At 44.4% G+C, this 18,722-nt stretch overlaps 1 protein-coding gene across 3 annotated transcripts in view; it reads right to left on the bottom strand.

The window, feature by feature from the left end:
- MTUS2 (microtubule associated scaffold protein 2) overlaps positions 1-17,911 on the bottom strand; it is a 321,113-nt gene extending 303,202 nt beyond the window's left edge. For 2 of the 3 annotated variants that reach the window (XM_060129303.1, XM_060129304.1), the window contains exons 1-2: positions 15,683-17,893; positions 10,622-10,862 (exon numbers count right to left, since the gene is read on the bottom strand). In XM_060129303.1, coding sequence (XP_059985286.1) covers positions 10,622-10,862; positions 15,683-17,893 — 2,452 coding nt within the window. Of the gene's footprint in view, positions 1-10,621; positions 10,863-15,682 lie in introns of all 3 variants that reach the window. The other variant, XM_060129305.1, reaches the window with a different exon arrangement.
- Positions 17,912-18,722: the final 811 nt, after the last annotated feature.

Raw genomic sequence — 18,722 nt, 5'->3', positions numbered from 1 at the left:
GGCCTCTCTATACATAATTGGTCGGTGTATAAATTAGTCAAAGCCTTTGTGTAAGAGAAGGGAACTGGAAAGGGTCGGTGGGGGAGCAGGCATGAGAGAGTGCTACAAACAGAAGGACATTCGCAGCAGGGACAAGTAATGTAAATAGTGCCAATGTCATACTTCTGCTGGACAGATCTGCTTATAAATAGAAGCTGTTTAAAAAGAGACGTCAAATACAGGTGACCTTGTATTAGCGCATCTTACAGAATTAGAAGCGTTAGTCAATTACTTTTAACTGACTCTAAACCTACCAATGCTTCTAAACTGCTGTGGGTATACGTGAGGATGGAGAAAGTTCCTGGATCCTATTTGTAGTTCTCGGGGAACTCAGGGAGCTCAGGGCTCATCGAAAGGAACAATATCTTTATGAGCAAATGCACTTGAATCATCTGTTTTCTGATAATTGGTTTTAGCACTGCAAAATAGAGGAAAAGCAAAGCACTTGCTCTCTTTGCTAAGGAAAAGACTCAGAAGATTCTGATGACCTAGCATGTCTTTTCCATGGAGCGCATTTAGAGCACAGTTCTCACACTGCTTTTGCAATACTGACGGAACAATCATTTACACTACTGAGCGGCGCCCTAAGAGGTGCTGGTGACTAGATTTAAGTAGAAAAGGAGACCGCCAGCTCGTGGTGGTGGACAGAACGCAGGCATTTTGTCCCTTTCTTACCAAAGGTGCCTTAAAGTGAGAGTAATTCAATTCTAAGAGGTACAATTCATAATAACAGCTAATATTTATCGACTTCCTTCTATTAAGCACTTTACCTATTTAAACCTAGAACAAGAGACAGGTACTTACCGAGCCAGATATTTCACCAGTTTCTGGAACAGAGACGGAGGCCCCCGACTGGCAGGCAGAGGAAAGCGCAGCCTGCAGCAGACGGGAGAGCCGTGCTGCCCTGGAAAAGCAAGTGCTGACCTCCAGCCGGACAGCCAGGGCCGCAGAGCCTCTGATCCCAGGAAGGAGGAGCGAGAGGCTGAAATGATGAGGGAGACACTATAGCCTCCACCCCACTGTCTCCCTCATCAGGTCCTTCAGTGTCCAGCAGCCAGGAATTTACCCCTACCTGGCCACCCCGTGCCAAGCCCCAGGGTTAGGGGAAACAGACTCCTAAAGAGTCTGAACAAATGGACTTGATGCCCATCCAACTCAATAGTAAGCATGAATGATCACAAAGACTTCGAGAAAAGCTGCCGGCATAACACAAACAACAAAAAAATTGAGAAAAACAAAGAGAAAATCTGCCCCTGAGCATATAGAGAGAATTCAGGAAACAAAAGCTATCTTTAGGATGGGAGGGAGAGGCTATGGGGCTATATGTATACGTATAGCTGATTCACTTTGTTATACAGCAGAAACTACACACTATTGAAAAGCAATTATACTGCAATAAAGATGTCAAAAAAAAAGCTATCTTTAAAAAAATCTAATTATCCCTAGAGAAATTTGGGAAGATATGGCAACAATAAAAGAAAGTGCAGGGCTTCCCCGGTGGCGCAGTGGTTGAGAGTCCGCCTGCCGATGCAGGGGACACGGGTTCGTGCCCCAGTCCGGGAAGATCCCACATGCCGCGGAGCGGCTGGGCCCATGAGCCATGGCCGCTGAGCCTGCGCGTCCGGAGCCTGTGCTCCGCAACGGGGGAGGCCATAACAGTGAGAGGCCTGCGCATCGCAAAAAAAAAAAAAAAAAAAAAAAAAAAAGAAAGTGCAATCTGCTATGAAAAGACGCAATCAGAAACCAAGACGGCATCCTTGGAAATTAAAAATACCCAAACAACAATTCAAGAGAAGTGTTAGAAAATAAAGTCCAGTCAGATGGTCTACAATGAAAAATGTAAAGAATGAAGTAACAGAAAACATGTGAGAAAAACGAGACACAAGTAATCACTTTGGGAGATCCAAAAACCAAATAATAGAAATTCCAGGAAGACAGGAAACAGAGAATTAAAACACCAAGGGTACAGATGATTCTAAAGCTTCCAGAGAGAAACAAAAGCAGGTCTCCTAGCAAAAAAAAAAAAATATATATATATATATATATATATTTCTCAGACTGGCACCAGGTTTCTTTAGAGCAACAGTGGAAGTCTGCATGTTTTGAAAGAAAATCATTTTCAACCTAGAAAATGATATTTGATCTAGTGAATGCAGACTAAAGGCTGTCTCAGAAAGGCAAAAACTCTGTGAGTTTGCTTTCCCTGAACCCTCTCTGAGAAAATTACCGAGGATGTACTCCAGCAAAATGAACCAGGAAACACGTGGATCCATCCCAGGAGAAAGAACGAAGGGAAGTTCCAGAAGAACAACATCTAAGCTGAGAAGGCAAACAGAAGCTGTAGGACTGAAAGTCCCAGAGGCAGGCACCAGGAGAAAGCAAAAGGCATCTTGAAACAAAAAGCCCGGGACACAGTGGGTGTCCAGTAAATACATACTGCATGATTCCATTCCTCACTTCGGTTTGAGACTTTACCTGCCCAAACCACTCAATACTCTCCAACTTCTGAACCTATGCTTTGAAATCATGTTTTTATATGGTTTTGGATTAAGGAAGGACTAGAACGTATAAAGATAAGGATACAGCCCCTTTCCATGGTATAGAAAAATCCGGGAAGACAAGCTTTGTGATGAGTGCTCATATACAAGGAGAAATCAGACAGAAGTCTTGAGATTCCATATCAAACAAGGTCAAAATGGCAAAACAAAAAAATCTAGATGATTCTTCCTCATCCTTTACTGTCACTTTAAAAAGCAAATAAACGGAGCAGCTAATTGCAAGGTCCGTCCCCTTCAGCTGTGTCCCATTAGAATTAGTAGTGGATTTTTGCCTGTAGAGTTGAGTTAGAGCCGCCATTACTCTTCCTTGCTTTTTATCCTTGAAGGATTTTCCCACAATCTATTCTGATGTGAACTCGACTCACAGGGTCGGGGGTTAGTCAAATCCACCCCCTAGAACCTATCTACTTCTCTCTATACCCTACCACCACCTTGGCTATCATTTAGGGTATCCTGCATCAGTCTCTTAAAAGGTCCCTGTCTCCATCCTTGTTACCCCACCCCACTCCTGTCCCTCAGGACCTCAATACACCTCAATCCATTCTCCAAACTTCAGTCTAACAGATATTTTTTAAGTGAAATGTGATCCTATCAGTCCCTTGCTTAATATCCTTTAACGGCACCATCTTGTTCTTAGGAGAAAAGGCCAATTCCTTAACACAGCTTACCACGTCATTACAATCTTGTCTTTTTTCTCATCCTTCTTTGACATCCTATGTTCCAGGCATACCAATCTTCACATGCAGCATTCCCTCTGCCTGGAATACCCAACCACTCCCATCACCTCCTCATCCCTGACCCCCATACCTCAAATCCTTTGCTCCTTCATACCATACTTCACCTAAGAAACTTTCCTGGACCCCGACTTGGGGTTAGATCCCCTCCTATGTTCTTCTGAGCCCAGAAGACTTTGCCATCCCAGCACTAAGTCACACTGCCATCATAACTGCCTGTGGGATCTCTTCTATCTTGTTCATGGTTGTATCCCCAGTGCTGAAACAACTTGACACACAGTAGGTGCTCAGTATTCATTATATATACTAATAGTGTTTGTCCAAATAAATAGAAGAATAGTTGTTACACCTGTGATGCACCCCAGGGCACCTGAAGCTGACTCTCTGGGTCTGGGCCAAGGAAACTTACATTTTTAATAAGTTTCTGCAGGGCATTTTAGGCATGCTCAGTTGCAATGAAAGTAAGTCAAAGATGGGATGGCTTTGTTGGCTGAAGGCACAATAAAAAAAATAGTCAGTCAATGTCCATTCCAACAGTATGTAGAAATGGGTGACATTGAGAGATATACTAAGACAAACACCAGTACGAACTTAATGGTTCCTCCGAAGCCTCCAAGATTCGTCCCAAGGTCATCCAGTGTTATTAAGACACCAGAGGAACCATAGTTATGCCATGTTCTCTTGGACCATCTCAGGAATTCATCAGTTTGTCTTACAGGGATGTTTTCCCACCTGATTTAAATTTTTCTTGGTAGATGCTATGGTTGTCATGAAAGTAAGTAAAACTGTGATAAAAATAGTAACGTGGCACTTAAGCAATGCCAAAAAACTTGTTATTCTTTTTTTGAAATCGAAGTATAGTTGATTTACAATGTTGTGTTAGTTTCTGGTGTACAGCAACGTGATTCAGTTATACTTATATACACACACACATTTTTTTCATATTCTTTTTCATTATGGTTTATTACAGGATATTGAATATAGTTCCCTTCGCTATAATAGTAGGACCTTGTTCTTTATATATATAGTAGTTTGTATCTGTTAATCCCAAACTCCTAATTTATCCCTCCCCCTGCCCCCTTTCCCCTTTGGTAACCATAAATTTGATTTCTATGTCTTTGAGTCTGTTTCTGTTTCGTAGATAAGTTCATTCGTGTCATATTTTAGATTCCACATGTAAGTGATACCATGGCGTTTGTCTTTCTCTGTCTGACTTACTGCTCTTAGTATGATCATCTCTAGGTCCATCCATGTTGCTGCAAATGGCATATTTCATTCTCTACTCTCATTCTTAACACAGGAATCAACACCTCACCCACTCTGTGTTTCTTCTCTTTCTCCCTTCCTTTGTCTTACAAGAATCAATGCTCTGCTTCTGTTCCAAGGTCCACCCTCCACATGGGATTGCGACCTCATTGTCTGCCACCCACCTGGGCACCTTGTTCCAACAGTTAATACCACCACACCCTTCAGCCTCTCTCCCCAGGGCACTCCCTCTCGCTCACAATTCCAACTAAGTCCGACCTCTCACACAGGCTCTGAAAAACAAAACAACACACAGCCCTGCTTCCCCTGCAGCGAGCACCCAGGGCTCTCCTCCACCGGTGCATTTTTAGAAACAGCAGTCTATTCTCATTGCTTTCACTTCCTCACTTTTCATTCACTTCTCAGCCTTACTAAGACGTGACTTCCACCCCACGTTTTACTAAAATTGCTCATTCAGAACTAGGTCACCAACTGCTTCCTAATTTCCGATCCCAGCCTCTTTGCATTTTTCCTTGTCCTGTCTTCTGTGAGACAGACTTGACCATTTTCTACCTTGGAAGCTCCCCCTTCCTTAGACTCCAATGCTACATTTTCCCAATGGCCTCCACCCACCCACCCTGCAGTCTCCTGCCTCTTGCAGGCATCTTTCTTCAGTTACTCCTTAAATGTGGACACAAAGTCCTCTTCTTGACCCCTTCCTTACTCTGTCCTCCCTCTCCCGCCCTGACCCTGCTCATCCATTTGCACGGCTTCGACTCACATCTAGGTGGCAATAACTCCTACACTGACCTTCGGCTCCAACTTCTCTCCAGTCCCCATTTCTGCCCTTTGGAAATTTCTACCTGAATGTTCCCAAGGAACCTCAAACTCTGCATGTGTCCAATGACTAACTGTCCATCACTAGCCCCACCCTACCAAGCATCCTCCAGTCCTCCCTACTGAGTAATCGGTCCCTGTGAGGGATCTGAATCGCCCAAATTGATGACCCGTTTCTCTGACAGATACACATTCTACCATTACCCCTTCTGGTAAACTCCTATTTATCCTGCAAAATTCAATTCAACTCACCTCACTTGGAAAATCTTTCCAGAGCCCCAACCTGCCCGAGCTGAGTTGGATAGCCCCCTCACGTGCATTCTGCATGTCTCTATCAAGTATGTCTCTCTTCCTGTTGTAATCACTGGTTTAACTCTCTGTGTCCCCACAAAGTCGGGATAATGCTCTCACCTCAGAATTCTTCCTTTAGAAATATTGAATATATGCTTACAATTTGCTAAATTTCTGACATCATCATGACCACTCAGAGTGCTCCACAATCACTACTGTGCTTGTGTTTTTAAATTGTTCCAATCAAGTTTACTTGTTCTTCAATATATATTACATTAACTTAATAGCCTACATTTTAAAATTTGGCAGGATTCAACCTGCCTTTTGAAAAAAATTACCAAAGAGGTTATGTTGAACTCTAAAATAAAATTTATTTTAATAAGCAGAATTCATAACGAAACTGAATATAAGTTGAGAAAAACTGTCTCAACTTACCTGATTGAACTTCTCTGGTTATTTATAGAATAAAGTATTTCTCATCTAGTCTTTAAAAAACTTCTATTCTGACACTTTATCCCTATCAAAAAATATTATAGTTCTTTCAGGGTGCACTGGCTGACACAAAAACGTCACGCTTTCAGCAACACTGGGTGTAGTTATTTTCATGAAAACAAATTACATCCTGATATGTTGTATACCAGTTAACATTTTTTACATAATGTATTACATAATGCTGTGAGAGATGTTTTTCAGAAAAAGGAACATAAAACATATATAAATCTACTAAAAAGGCAGTACAGAAAAGAACTATCTTTTTAACTCTTTAGATGTGAAGGCTCTAATAATGAATTGTTTTTATATACAATCTTAGGTTTCACTAGTACAGATTTTACGTCCACCTAAAGGGAGGTAACCATCCTGCTGTTGTACTTTGAGTACTTAAATAGCATCCTGAGTTTCATACCCAGGCCTGATGACAGTAAAACTTCATAGGTTTACGCATGACTGTGGAGTCAGAAAACACTGTATACAAAAACACAGAAATTATCTAAGAAGTAAGCAAGTGCTTAGGTTTATTTATTTTTCAGCAGACAGAATCACATTAAGATCTGTAAGACTTTGGAACTTCCCTGCCAGTCCAGTGGTTAAGACTCCGTGCTTCCACTGCAGGGGGCACGGGTTCGATCCCTGGTCGGGGAACTAAGATCCCGCATGCTGCGTGGCACGGCCAAAAACACCAAAAGGATCTGTAAGACTTTAAGGGTCTTAGGAAAGAGTATTCATTTATAGCAAAGAAACTGTGTAAGAATATGCTTTGTGGGGTAGCATGTACTTATTGCACCTCTGGTTCTTCTAAGCCACTTTAAAGCCATGATACACATAATGGTACTCACAGAGCCAACACAGGAGTGGAAACAACAGGAATTCTTTCCAAAGTTTAAGTCACAGGTTTACTTGTCTATAGGAGACCTGTTTTCCTACCTAAGACCTGAAAAAAATACAGTGTATGCAGTTCACATATCAAACCAGATCTTTAGGAGTCAGAATGAGGGACATCACCTGAGTTTGGAAATGTGAACGCTAAATTACGGGCTGCAGCATTGAGGGCTGTTCCTACCTCCTGTTCTCATTGCCAGTGTGATGCTGCTCAGAGCCTCGAGTGACCACGTAAAATAAAGATCTAAGAATAACCAAGGGAAGAGTGACAGAGAATCCCAACGTGCTGAATATGTGATGCCTGGAACAAAATTAAACACGAATTGCAAACAAAATACAACCATATACAGAAACATTTTAAAAGTATTCTTAAAGTAATAACAAAAAAACCCCAAACAACCATTATAGTCTGAAACTAAAAGAGCAAACACAAAAGAGAAAGTTTTCTCATTAGCTACAACAAACATCATCTGACATCAACAATCTCTGATGAATGTATAAAAGCAACTTCACCCATAAAGATTTAATTGATATGGAAACTGCCATAAACAATTACAAAATGAAACAAAATATATAAAACTAATGTTTTCAGAAACTGTACAACAACCGCCCAGGAGGGAGGAACTCAAAGACAGTCTGTCCGTCACAGTGAGTTGAAGACACAGAGATCAAAGCTTGGAGAGTCAGAGGCAGTGAGAATGTGTGGGGCAAAGGGAAGGGAGATATGCAGACAAACTGTCCCCTTAGAGCGTGCTCTCAACCCGCCACAAAACTCAGATCGCACTGCCCTACTTCCAAAGCCTCCAATGGTCTTCTCACTCAGACTAACAGTCACATCCTTATGACCTTCTTAGGCCTTCTGCAAGTTCCCTCAATGCCAGCCACCCCTCTACTCTCCTCCCCAACCACTCTCCCCGCTACTTACTCTGCTCCAGCCTCCCTGGCCTTCCTGCCACCCCAGGGCCTTTGCACTGGCTCTTCCCTCCCTCCCATCTTTGGGGACTGGCTTAAAGGTCATCGCCCAGGGAGGCCTTTTCCAGCCATCCTATTTAAAATTGGAATCTCCCTCCTTCTTGGCCCAGATCCCAAATTCCCCCTTCTCTAATGTCTCATTTTCTTCAATACTAGTGATTTCTCTCAATAGACCATGTGCTTTATTTATTCACTAAAAAAAAAAAAAAAAAAAGTTTGCCTACCCCCATCCTAAAATTCTAAAACAGAGGCAAGGATTTTTGCCTGTTGTCACTGCTTTCTGCCCACACCTAGAACAATGCTGACATGTAACAGTCCCACAGTACTCATTGTTGAATGAGTGACTGAACACATAATTGACCTGTAGCAGCTATGTAACAGCAGGTAGATCCATCATAATATACATATACCATGGGAACCATTAAAAACTAATTTGATTTTTTATAGACGGGCTTACCAGGAAAACAACTAGCCATTGAGACCATCAGTTATTACCTGAGTAAATGACAAGTCACAAAATGGCAAACAGGTACAAAAAAGTTCCCTTCCACTAATAGTAAAAGAAATGCAATGATAATAATAGGAGGAGGAGTAATAATAATGGTAATACTCAATCCCGGCAAGGGTGTGGCAAAGAGAAGCACCTTCCAGAAACTCTAGTGTGAAAATAATGACTACGCATTTTCTAGAAAATAAGTCAGTCTTAAAAAATGTTTGGATATGTATTTATCCAATAATTAAACTTCAAATAATCTATTCTGAGAAAACAATATGAAAGAAGACAAATAAGTACAGAGATTCAAATTGCAACATTACTGAAGATAGTGTAGAATAAGCAGAACCCAACTTCCATGAATGACTTCTGGTGTTATTCCCCGTGCATTCTTCCCACTTCCTCAGAGAGGCTGCCCCGAAGCACCTGTGTCCCACCCATAGAGCACTCTCCTGGTTGCAATTTCTCAAAACACTGTGCTTCTTGCTTTGCTGACACTTATCACAATTTCCAATTATGCATGTATCTTTTTATTGTCTATTTCATCCATTAGACTATGTTGCACAAAGGCAGGAGTTCTCTGTTCACTGCTGCAGTCCTCGAGTTACACCTTCTGGCACCTGCTAAGTATCCAGAATTTGTTAAATCAATGAATAAATGAACAAAACAGAATCTTACGTGGCCATTAAAATATTTCTGAAACACTGATGGCATAGGAAATGCCTACAATATGATATTACTAGGAAAAAACAAAATTCACGTCCAGTATTAACTCAACTATTTAAAAATGCATATGAAGAAACACACGGGAAGAAAAATTTCCATAATATTAACTCTGGGCTGGATGCTAAAAATATAAGTACAATTACTTTCTTCTTCATATTTTTCTATATTCAAAGTTTTTGACAAGGGGTATATATTATTTCTATAATAAAATAAGACATAAAACCTAGAGGAAACCACATGAGCAGAAGAAGGGATGGAGAGAGGAAAACAGAGAAGTGCAGAGAGCATCAGGAGAGGACACGGGCCAGCCACTGCAGAGCAGGAGAACGGGGCTGGGATGGGGCGCTCAAGACGTGTGAACAGCTGAAAAGAGAGATACGGTCACCGCTGTACTGCAGAAAGGTCTCCCTGACACACTACAGCCCGGATGCCAAACCCAGCCCGCTACAGGTATACCTCATTTTACCGCACTTCGCAGGTACTGCGTTTTTTACAAATTGAAGGTTTGAGGCAACCCTGCCTCCAGCGAGTCTGTCGGCACCATTTTTCCAACAGCATTTGCTCACGTTGTGTTGCTGGTGTCACATTTTGGTAATTCTCACGATATTTCAAACTTTTAAATTATTATTATGCTTGTCATACCGATCTGTGATCAGTCATCTCTAATGTTACTCCCACGACTTGCTGAAGGCTCAGATGATGGTTAGGATTTTTCATAAATAAAGTATCTTTTAATTAGGGTGGATACATTGTTTTTGTAGACATAATGCTACGGCACACTTAATAGACTCCAGTATAGCGTGAACGTAACTTTTACATGCGCTGGGAAACCAAAAACTCGTATGACTCTCTTTATTGCAATATTTGCTCCACGGCAGTGGTCTGGAACCGGAACTGCGGGCACACCCAAGGTGTGCCTGTATCTGTTTTTGTAAAATAAGTTGTGTTGAAACACACCTGCACCCACGCATTCACGGACTGTCTATGGCTACTTTCATGCTAAGTAATTACAGTACAGACCATTATGGCCCCGAGGCGTAAAATATTTACTATCTGGCCCTTTCTGAGCCCTAGTCTATAGGATGTATCAGAGAAACCACATGTATAGGAGAAACTACAAGAAATGAGGTGGTGGTCACAAGGGCCATGGTTTTGAGGGTGACATGGAGAATGACAGTTGCAGATAGATGAGTCTTGACAAATGTCTGTATCTACAATCGGATGGAAGAACAGAAAAAAGGCTCTTTTAAAGAAGGAGAGGCATTCATACTTTAGGCGGTTACCATCACTTTACGCGATTACTATTTACAAGTACAGCAGGAAAAAGCAGCCCCTGTGGCACTGGTTACCTGCAGGGTCGGAACTGTAGAGGCTGGCAGCTGCCGCTATGGTTCCTGGTGGGTGAATGGCACTCGCTGAAGACCTCTGGCTCGCGATCAGGATCCTGCTCTTGGCAGATGGTAAACGTGACATTGCACCCAATCCCAACTGGGGCTTAAGGAGCATGGCCGATCGATAGAACGTTGGAGGAACTTCGTAGTGAGTATAGGGAGGAGAACAAAATTCTTCTTTTCCAGGGCGTTCTGTAACCTATGGTAAACGACAAGAAGCTCATTCAGAGAACCGCACATCACGGGACGAGTGCGGAACCTGGTCCGGAGACCAAGGCTCCCACGGTGACCACTCGGGAACCACTGAGCTGCTTCATCACCCATCTCTTACCTTCTCTGGGCCCAAGGTCTTCATCTCTAAGTTGACAACAACTGGATGATCCCTTAGGTCTACGCTGGTTTTAATACTCTATGAATCTACATTTCGCTGGGAGGAGAATTCCCTCCATCAGATTTTTAAATTTGATCACTACAAAATCATTGGAATTTGTGCAAGAAGTTAATCTATAAACGAAAAATGTCAATGACACAAGGAAAGAATTGAGCAAATGTTCACGGAACTATGACAGGCTCATTATTCCTAAGGAGAAAAGGCACAGTTTTCCTGGTGACCTAGTCTTACAATAAGTTGATGAACCTTATCAATTTATGTTAGGTATTAGGCTACTTAGGAAATAAAATATGCATTGTTAATGAGGGGGAAAAGGTTATTTGGAAGAACAGAGAAGTTAATGGAAAGATGTGTTTTCAGGCTTCTACATTCTTTTTACAGAATTAAAAATGAGAGACTGTGAATTACCTCTGATTGTCTTCCCTAGTAAGGTGTGGCCTCCAGGAATGTCTGAGCAAGTTTCACTAGAAGGGAAGTTTTGGGGCAGAGTCTTGCTGACTGCTGAATTCAGAGCACCTAGAACAATGCCTAGCACAGAGCTGAAATCAACAAACATCTATTAAATGAAGGAATCATGTTTCGTTCTTTCCTGCATCTAACAACATAACATCATGTTACTGTTGCCTGTGATTAACAGTTTGGATTAGAATACAATCGATGGCTACCTTTTATATATGCAATTCTGTACTCACAAAGCCTGTTCATAGTATCAGTGTTTCTTCATGTTAAAAGTGAAAAAAAAAAAAAAAGACAACGAAATAATCTTATTTCCTTTAAGTTAAAAAAAAAAGTGCCAGAGGCTATGTATGAAAAGACGTAGATGTCAACTAACTCTGCTCTAAATCATAATACATGTTACGTGTCAAACCTCTATGCAGGAATCACAGGCATTTAACAATATTCTTCATAGCGGCTATAAAGCTTTGATCCAGGCTGTTGAAGAGATAAACCCTTAATTTAATACTCTTTTACTGATGAAATAGATATGAAGTTCTCCTTAAATTGACGTTATTGAAACAGAAGATGAGGCCTTTAAAGTTTTATCATAATCACATTGTAAAATATGCATGATTGCTATAGTAGTAGACGGAATTCAGGCCCCAGCAAATTATATTCCTGTGAAAGAACATTCTACATCTGCTCTCTGATAAAATTTTTACCAGTTTCTACTTTCTTACTGTCAATCTTTGGTTTTTCTATTATACTCATATTTGCTCAATTTTTTTTTTATTTTAGTGTCTAAGTGTTTGGTGTCACTGCTCACTGCTTTTAGCAGGTGCCCCCATGAAGAAATTATTATCATTTCTAACCTACATCTGTCAGGATTTTAGGATTGCAATGTCTTATCTCAGTAATTATTCTGTTCTTTCAAACTGTATAGGTTTCAGGGGTCAAAATCCATCATTCCATCATCTGAAAACGACCTTAACAATTTCAGGAACCTCAATGCCTGCCATTTTGTTGGGTAATTTGTCTCTGGTAAGATAAAAAATTCTTTGAAAAGGTGAAAAGTACTCCTTAGATGCCTAATCTACGCATTTTTAATAAAAGAAGAGAATCTACAAAAAGCTTCACACTCTTTTCTTTCATCTTTGACAGAACCCAGCAGGTATCACCGTACAGTCATAAACACAGTGAGATTAACCCCAAATGGGTTTTTTCCCTCTTTCTCTAATGCAGTAGTTTTAGAGAAATAATTCTGAAACTAAAGAATCCTTGTGATTTCAAACAAACTCCTAAAATCCATCAAGGCACACACCACAAGCAACTAAGTCCTTACTGGACTGTCCCTCTTCCTATCTGCCCTGTCCTGTTCTCAGGGGACGGCAGGCTGGGGAGACAATGGGGCAAATGCAGAGGCGTCACTGAGAAGCTACTGCAAGGAGAGGGCTTGTGACGGCTCACTTTGTCAACGTGATAGGCCACGTCACCCAGATATGTGGTTAAAGATTATCCTAGATGTTTCTCTAGTGCTGTTTTTCAGATGAGATCAACATTTAATTCAGTAGACCTTGAATAAAGCAGATTACTCTTCGTCGTGTGGGTGGGCCTCGTCCAATCAGTTGAAGGCCTTAATAGAAAAAGACCTCCCTTAAAGACGAGGGAAATCTCCCAGCAGATGGCTTTTGAATTTAAACTGCAGCATCAACTCTTCCCTAGGCCTCCAGCCTGCCAGCCCACCCTGCATATTTTGGACTTGCCAGTCTCCACAACTGCATGCACCAATTCCTTAAAGTCTCAACAGATCGAAAGGTACATACATATACATACCTGTATGTACAATCTGTTTCTCTGGAGAGCTCTGACAGGCACAGTATCCTACAGTGATGAGGTGGTACCAGGGAGGAGCAGCAGGGTTCAGCCCTAATCACACACCTGTATGCTGTAAGCACACAAGCTCACCGGGTCCTCTCACTCTTGCTCCCTTCCCCCCTCTTACACCAGTAATTAAAAGGATTCCAGGGCTTCCCTGGTGGCGCAGTGGTTGAGAATCCACCTGCCGATGCAGGGGACACGGGTTCGAGCCCTGGTCTGGGAGGATCCCACATGCCACGGAGCAACTAGGCCCGTGAGCCACAACTACTGAGCCTGCGCGTCTGGAGCCCATGCTCCGCAACAAGAGAGGCCGTGATAGTGAGAGGCCCGCGCACCGCGATGAAGAGTGGCCCCCGCTCGCCGCAACTAGAGAAAGCCCTCACACAGAAACGAAGACCCAACACAGCCAAAAATTAATTAATTAATTAATTAATTAAAAAAAATAAAAAGGATTCCCCCAAGAAGTCAATAGGAGGGAGTGTCCCAGAGGCCTCAGGATAGCTGAGAGCAGAAAGCAGTCTAAACAAGTCAGCGTATTTTATCCTCCTGGCATGACTAGACCCACGATGACCTTCAGAGCCACTTCTGGGGGCTGAACACAGGAGGGGGACTCTCTGGGTTACACCAAGTCACAGCTACAGGAGCAAAGGGCAAAGGCCAGCCCATTCTCCACTTGTGATTAGAGACTACCGCAGAAATGAGCCCAGCACAGCCCCTGGGGCTTCTCTGCTCTATCCTGTAGCCTGAGGAAAGGACCTGGGCCTCGAATGCTCTGATTACAGCAGGAAATGGTCCTCAGAGCGGCTGGTGCACAGTGGCACTGCTGTCCCCACACCAACGGGGTCTCCCCAAATCCCTCAGCACTACTAAAGCCGCACCAACACTCATACTATCCCATTTCCTGGAGACTTGGGGTGGCTTCTACAGGATTAAGAATAGAGAATATCTGGGGGGATGTGCATCTAATATAGATATTACTGTATATTTTATGGAGAGAGTGGAAGCAACAAAGAAAGGAAACATACATTAAAAAATTAAGAAGGGTCAAAGAGATAGAACAGTAACAGGATTTTTGCCTACATCTCCAAACAAAGTTTCTTTCACAATTGTGTTTTGCAGGGAAAAATCTAGGGTATCTTTTTGTTTGGGGACGGGGGGAGGGTACAAAATTACTTTATTTAACGAACTGTTACAAATGAAAGTCTTCAATGAAGTGATCATTGAACAGAGACCTAAAGAACGTGAAGGAGAAAGACATTCAGATATCTGGGAGAAGAATATTCTGAGCAGAGGAAAGTGCAAAGGCCCTGAGGCAGCAGAGGGAGAGAGAGAGTGAAGGAAGGAGAGGTGGTCGGGAAGTAAAGGAGCCAGATCGAGTGCATCCTAACAGCTGAGCATCCTATAGGCTCCAGCCCGTGTTCTAAGTGGCCTGAGCAGACGTGGAGGGTGTCAGGGAGAGAAACAATCTGACGCTGCTTTCCTCTTAGTTGATCACTGGCTGCCGTGAGATTGCATCCAGAGAAAACCTCCTTTCTGAGCTCTGGGAGCACAACTCGCCATAGCGCCCCAGTACTGAGAGGGGCCCCAGAGTGAGGAGACTGGGTGGGTGTGGGTGAGCATCTCAGTGCTGTCCTTGTTTTGCTGCCTTGGATGAGTGACTCAGCTCTCCAAGTCCGCTTACTCATCTGAACAATGATAAGAACCACAATCCCACCCTCCAGAGAATCACTGCAAGGATTAGTGAAGACCGGCAAAGATTAAATGTGATGTTCTGTGGGCCCAATGCATAGTAGACACTCAACTAAATGCTAGTTGTAATTACTGTTTTGACTCAAAACAGAGCCCATGCCTAACACATTATTTTCTACTCACTGTGCTCTTGACATGGACGAATACAAGATTCTCCCAGAAGGGAAATACTCCCCCTTACAGGATGAAGTCTGACTAATTTGAACAATATATTTATTTTGGATTTTTTTCCATTGACCTAGAAGAATTATGCTCCCTTATTTAAACAAGGAAGCCGGTTTGAATGCACACCTATCTAACTTTTGTGCATTATGTCAGGGAGAATTTAAATGACTCTCTTCAGACGTTAGCTCCATCTCATCTGATCATCAAACTCTTCTCATCGAAAGTGTCCATTTGCCTACGACCTCCTCTAGCTAAAACCGTCCATTTCTGTACAAGCGCATGCATCAGAGTCTGCAATTTGCTAAGAGAGGAAATTCTGTTTTCACCATTCATAGAAAATACACAACAAACTTTATGACGTTCAGCTTACAGACCGTATCACAGTGGCATTCTCTTACCTCCTGTAAAAACTTCTCACTCATTTGACTGAAGGGGTGTCCCGGTGGCTTGATCCCAGACACCACCAGTCCGGAGCTGAACACCCGGGGCCTCTGCAGGTCTGGCTTGAACTTGTCATAGAGGCTGGCGGCCGGCTTCAGGTCTCCACCTGCCGCCTTCTCCTCTTTGGGGAGAGGCATGTTACACGAGGGCGGGGCGTAAGGTAGCCCCACGGGAACCAGAGACGCGTCCACCTGGCCGAGGGCCTGAGGGCTCCTCCGGATGTAGGTGATGATCTTGGGCCTCACGTGCTTGGGCTTGGGCATAACAAGGGGCCGGGGATCCGCCCTTTCTTCCGTCTTTTCAACCTGGGGGCCCTCCGTTCCCTCCTGTGAGGCGGGTGTGTCCTCGGGATGGGTGAGGCCGGGCTTGGGGATCCCACCAGGGCAGGGGTTCTTGTCAGGCACTTTCAGGGAAGCGTGTGACAACCTGGAGCTGTTGGCAGAAGGCGGGGCGGCCGGGGGGACCCCCGCGTCCACATTCAAGGCACCCAAGTCCGGAAAACGGCTGCTGGGTTGCACGGGCTGCCGGGCCACATTCACGGTTGTCTCTGGGTGGAGGGGCGCTGGGACTCCGGGAAGAGAATCTGCCCTTACTTGGGGGGTGCTTTCAGTCTTCACTGCAGTCTCTAGACGGTTCCTAGTCTCAGCAACGGACGTAGCGATCTCTGTGCTTTCCCCGGCTTCTGAGCTGCTGCTTGGAGGGTCGGGGGGCTCAGGGACCCCAGTTCCGCTCTCTCCAACAGAACGATCTGAGTTAAAAACCGTAGCGCCGTCCCCGTTCCCACCGCCCAGAACCCCTCTCTCCTCTCTGGCACCTGAGGGCCTGCTGTCAGTCAGATCACCAGGAACAAAAGCGACGTGACCATCCCTGGGTGAAACGCTGCTAGACGGGGCTTCACCCGGTTTCCTAGCTGCACTTGGTGAACTTCTGCCCGCGGGCTGATGCCCAGCAGCTCCCGAGGAAGCGGGGCTCGGCTTGGGGGTGGGCTGGAGAGACCCCTCCTCACCGCTCTTTTCCTGCTCGCCCCTGCCTCTTCCCACAGCCGGCGGGTGGGGCCCGCTGTGCGCCGCAGCCGAGGCTTCCTGCTGTGCTCCCTCTGTACACGGCTCCTTTCTCCCTGGGGATGACACGCCATCCTCCTGAGGACATCCCAGCCCGTCCGCCTGGGCGGACGGGAGCTCCTGCGCGGCCCGGAGCTGCACACGTTTCAGCTCCATCTCAGGCTCGGGCTTTCCCTGACCTGGTTGTGCTTCTGGCTTCCTCAGGACATCTCTCGAGGCTGGAGAGGAACTGGGAGCGCACTCTGGGTGGGCAGAAGGCTCTGTGCTCTGGGTGCTAACTTTGGGTACCTGTCCCCCATCCGGCTGGGTCTCTAAGGGGGTGGTCTCCTTGATTACTGAGGTAGATGGTTTAGGATGACGTGAGCTCTTTCCCTCTGAGGTACCATCAGCTGGAAGACAAGCCAGCCCTGGAGAAGGGGCTGCCCCCATCTTCTGCAGCCCCTCCCCACCACTGGGTACCGGACGGGGGACTTCTGGGGACCCCAGCACTGCAGGCTGTGGAAGCGGCCAGGCCAGGCCCCCAGCCCACTCCTTGGTAAGCATGTCCACTGCTACGGCAGAGCTGCCAGCTCTCTCCAGAGAATGCCTCCTCAGTTCCGCATTGTCAAGGGTCTTGGCCAACTTATCCTTGGGAACATGCCGGGGAACGTCAACCTCCCTCTGAGCCGAAACCTCTGGGCTGGCCTCACCTGTGACAGTCCTCCAACTTGACTGACATTGTCCCGGAAGACCCCGAGGGGCCTGCAGGGGATCTGTGCCTCTCTCCAGCATGGGCTCTTCATTCCGTTCTCTCTGAGCCATCGGAGAAAATTTAAAATCCTTCAGGCTGGCAGGGCCAACCTGAGACGCCTTCGAAAAGCCCTGAAGGGGGTGAAACTCCTTCTGGACACGGGTACTACTTTCTGGCCCCCTTGAATTTGCATTTCCAATTTCATCTGTCAGGGCACACGTCACAGGCTCATCAGGAGAGGAGCTGACCTCCAACACGACGGGGTTGGCATTGGTGTCTCCCAGACTTAGGACGCTCTCGTTGTTGTTTTTCACTCCATTTCTGTTGTCCCGTAACTCAGTGGAACATGATTTCTTAGGAGCCACTGGGACACTCATTTTCCAGCCTTCAGTGGGGGCTGCCTGCCATGCAGTCCTCCTTAATGGAAAGGGGCTTCCTTCAAGCTGCTACCTGGTGAACAGGGAATTCTCAAGCTGCTTGTTGCCCCCTGACAGCATCACTGGGCGATCCTGTCTTCATCATTTTCACAGCAGTTTTAAAACTGGGCATTGTCTTGATACACAGCAGGATGACTTCTCTGTTAGGTTCCAGCTGAACGAGAGCCAATTAGCCCATGAGACCTAGAGAGAAATAAAAAGAAAAGCGCGCTAGATTGACAGATATAGAGTCTCGGGAGAAAAGAGAAGCATGGTAAACACAGATTTATTCATCACTTTCCTACTATTACTTCATTCACTCAATCCAGGTACTACTTCTCAAAAGCCTTTTAGACAGGGGCTCCTGCTGGCCAAATATGGGAAACTGTAACATCAAAACGATTCATGTTAGAAGTGGATTATAAATACATAGTAAATCTTAAATTTGTATTTTAAAAATTCACAGGTTCATACTGATACGGATTAAAAAGAGCGGAGGAGAAAGGAAGGCTCTTCTTCACAGTATACCAACTAATATACAAAAAATTAGACAATTAGAAAAATCACCACTTTGCATTCACCAGAGTAACAATTATCTTGGATGAGGGATGCCAATAGTTGCTAAAATCACTGAGTGCAAAATTGTTGGGGAACAGGATATTTACAGAATCTTAAAGCACCACCCTCCAGATTATTTTATTTCTTACAAAGGAAAATTTCATGTGTACAGTGGAGAAAGCTGGTAGACACCATCAAATGTAACATCATCATTATGGAAAGTGCTATCATG

The sequence above is a fragment of the Lagenorhynchus albirostris genome, chromosome 18 (assembly GCF_949774975.1).
Source record: "Lagenorhynchus albirostris chromosome 18, mLagAlb1.1, whole genome shotgun sequence".
Classification (NCBI taxonomy): Eukaryota; Metazoa; Chordata; class Mammalia; order Artiodactyla; family Delphinidae; genus Lagenorhynchus; species Lagenorhynchus albirostris.
This window is presented reverse-complemented; position numbering and strand designations above follow the sequence as displayed.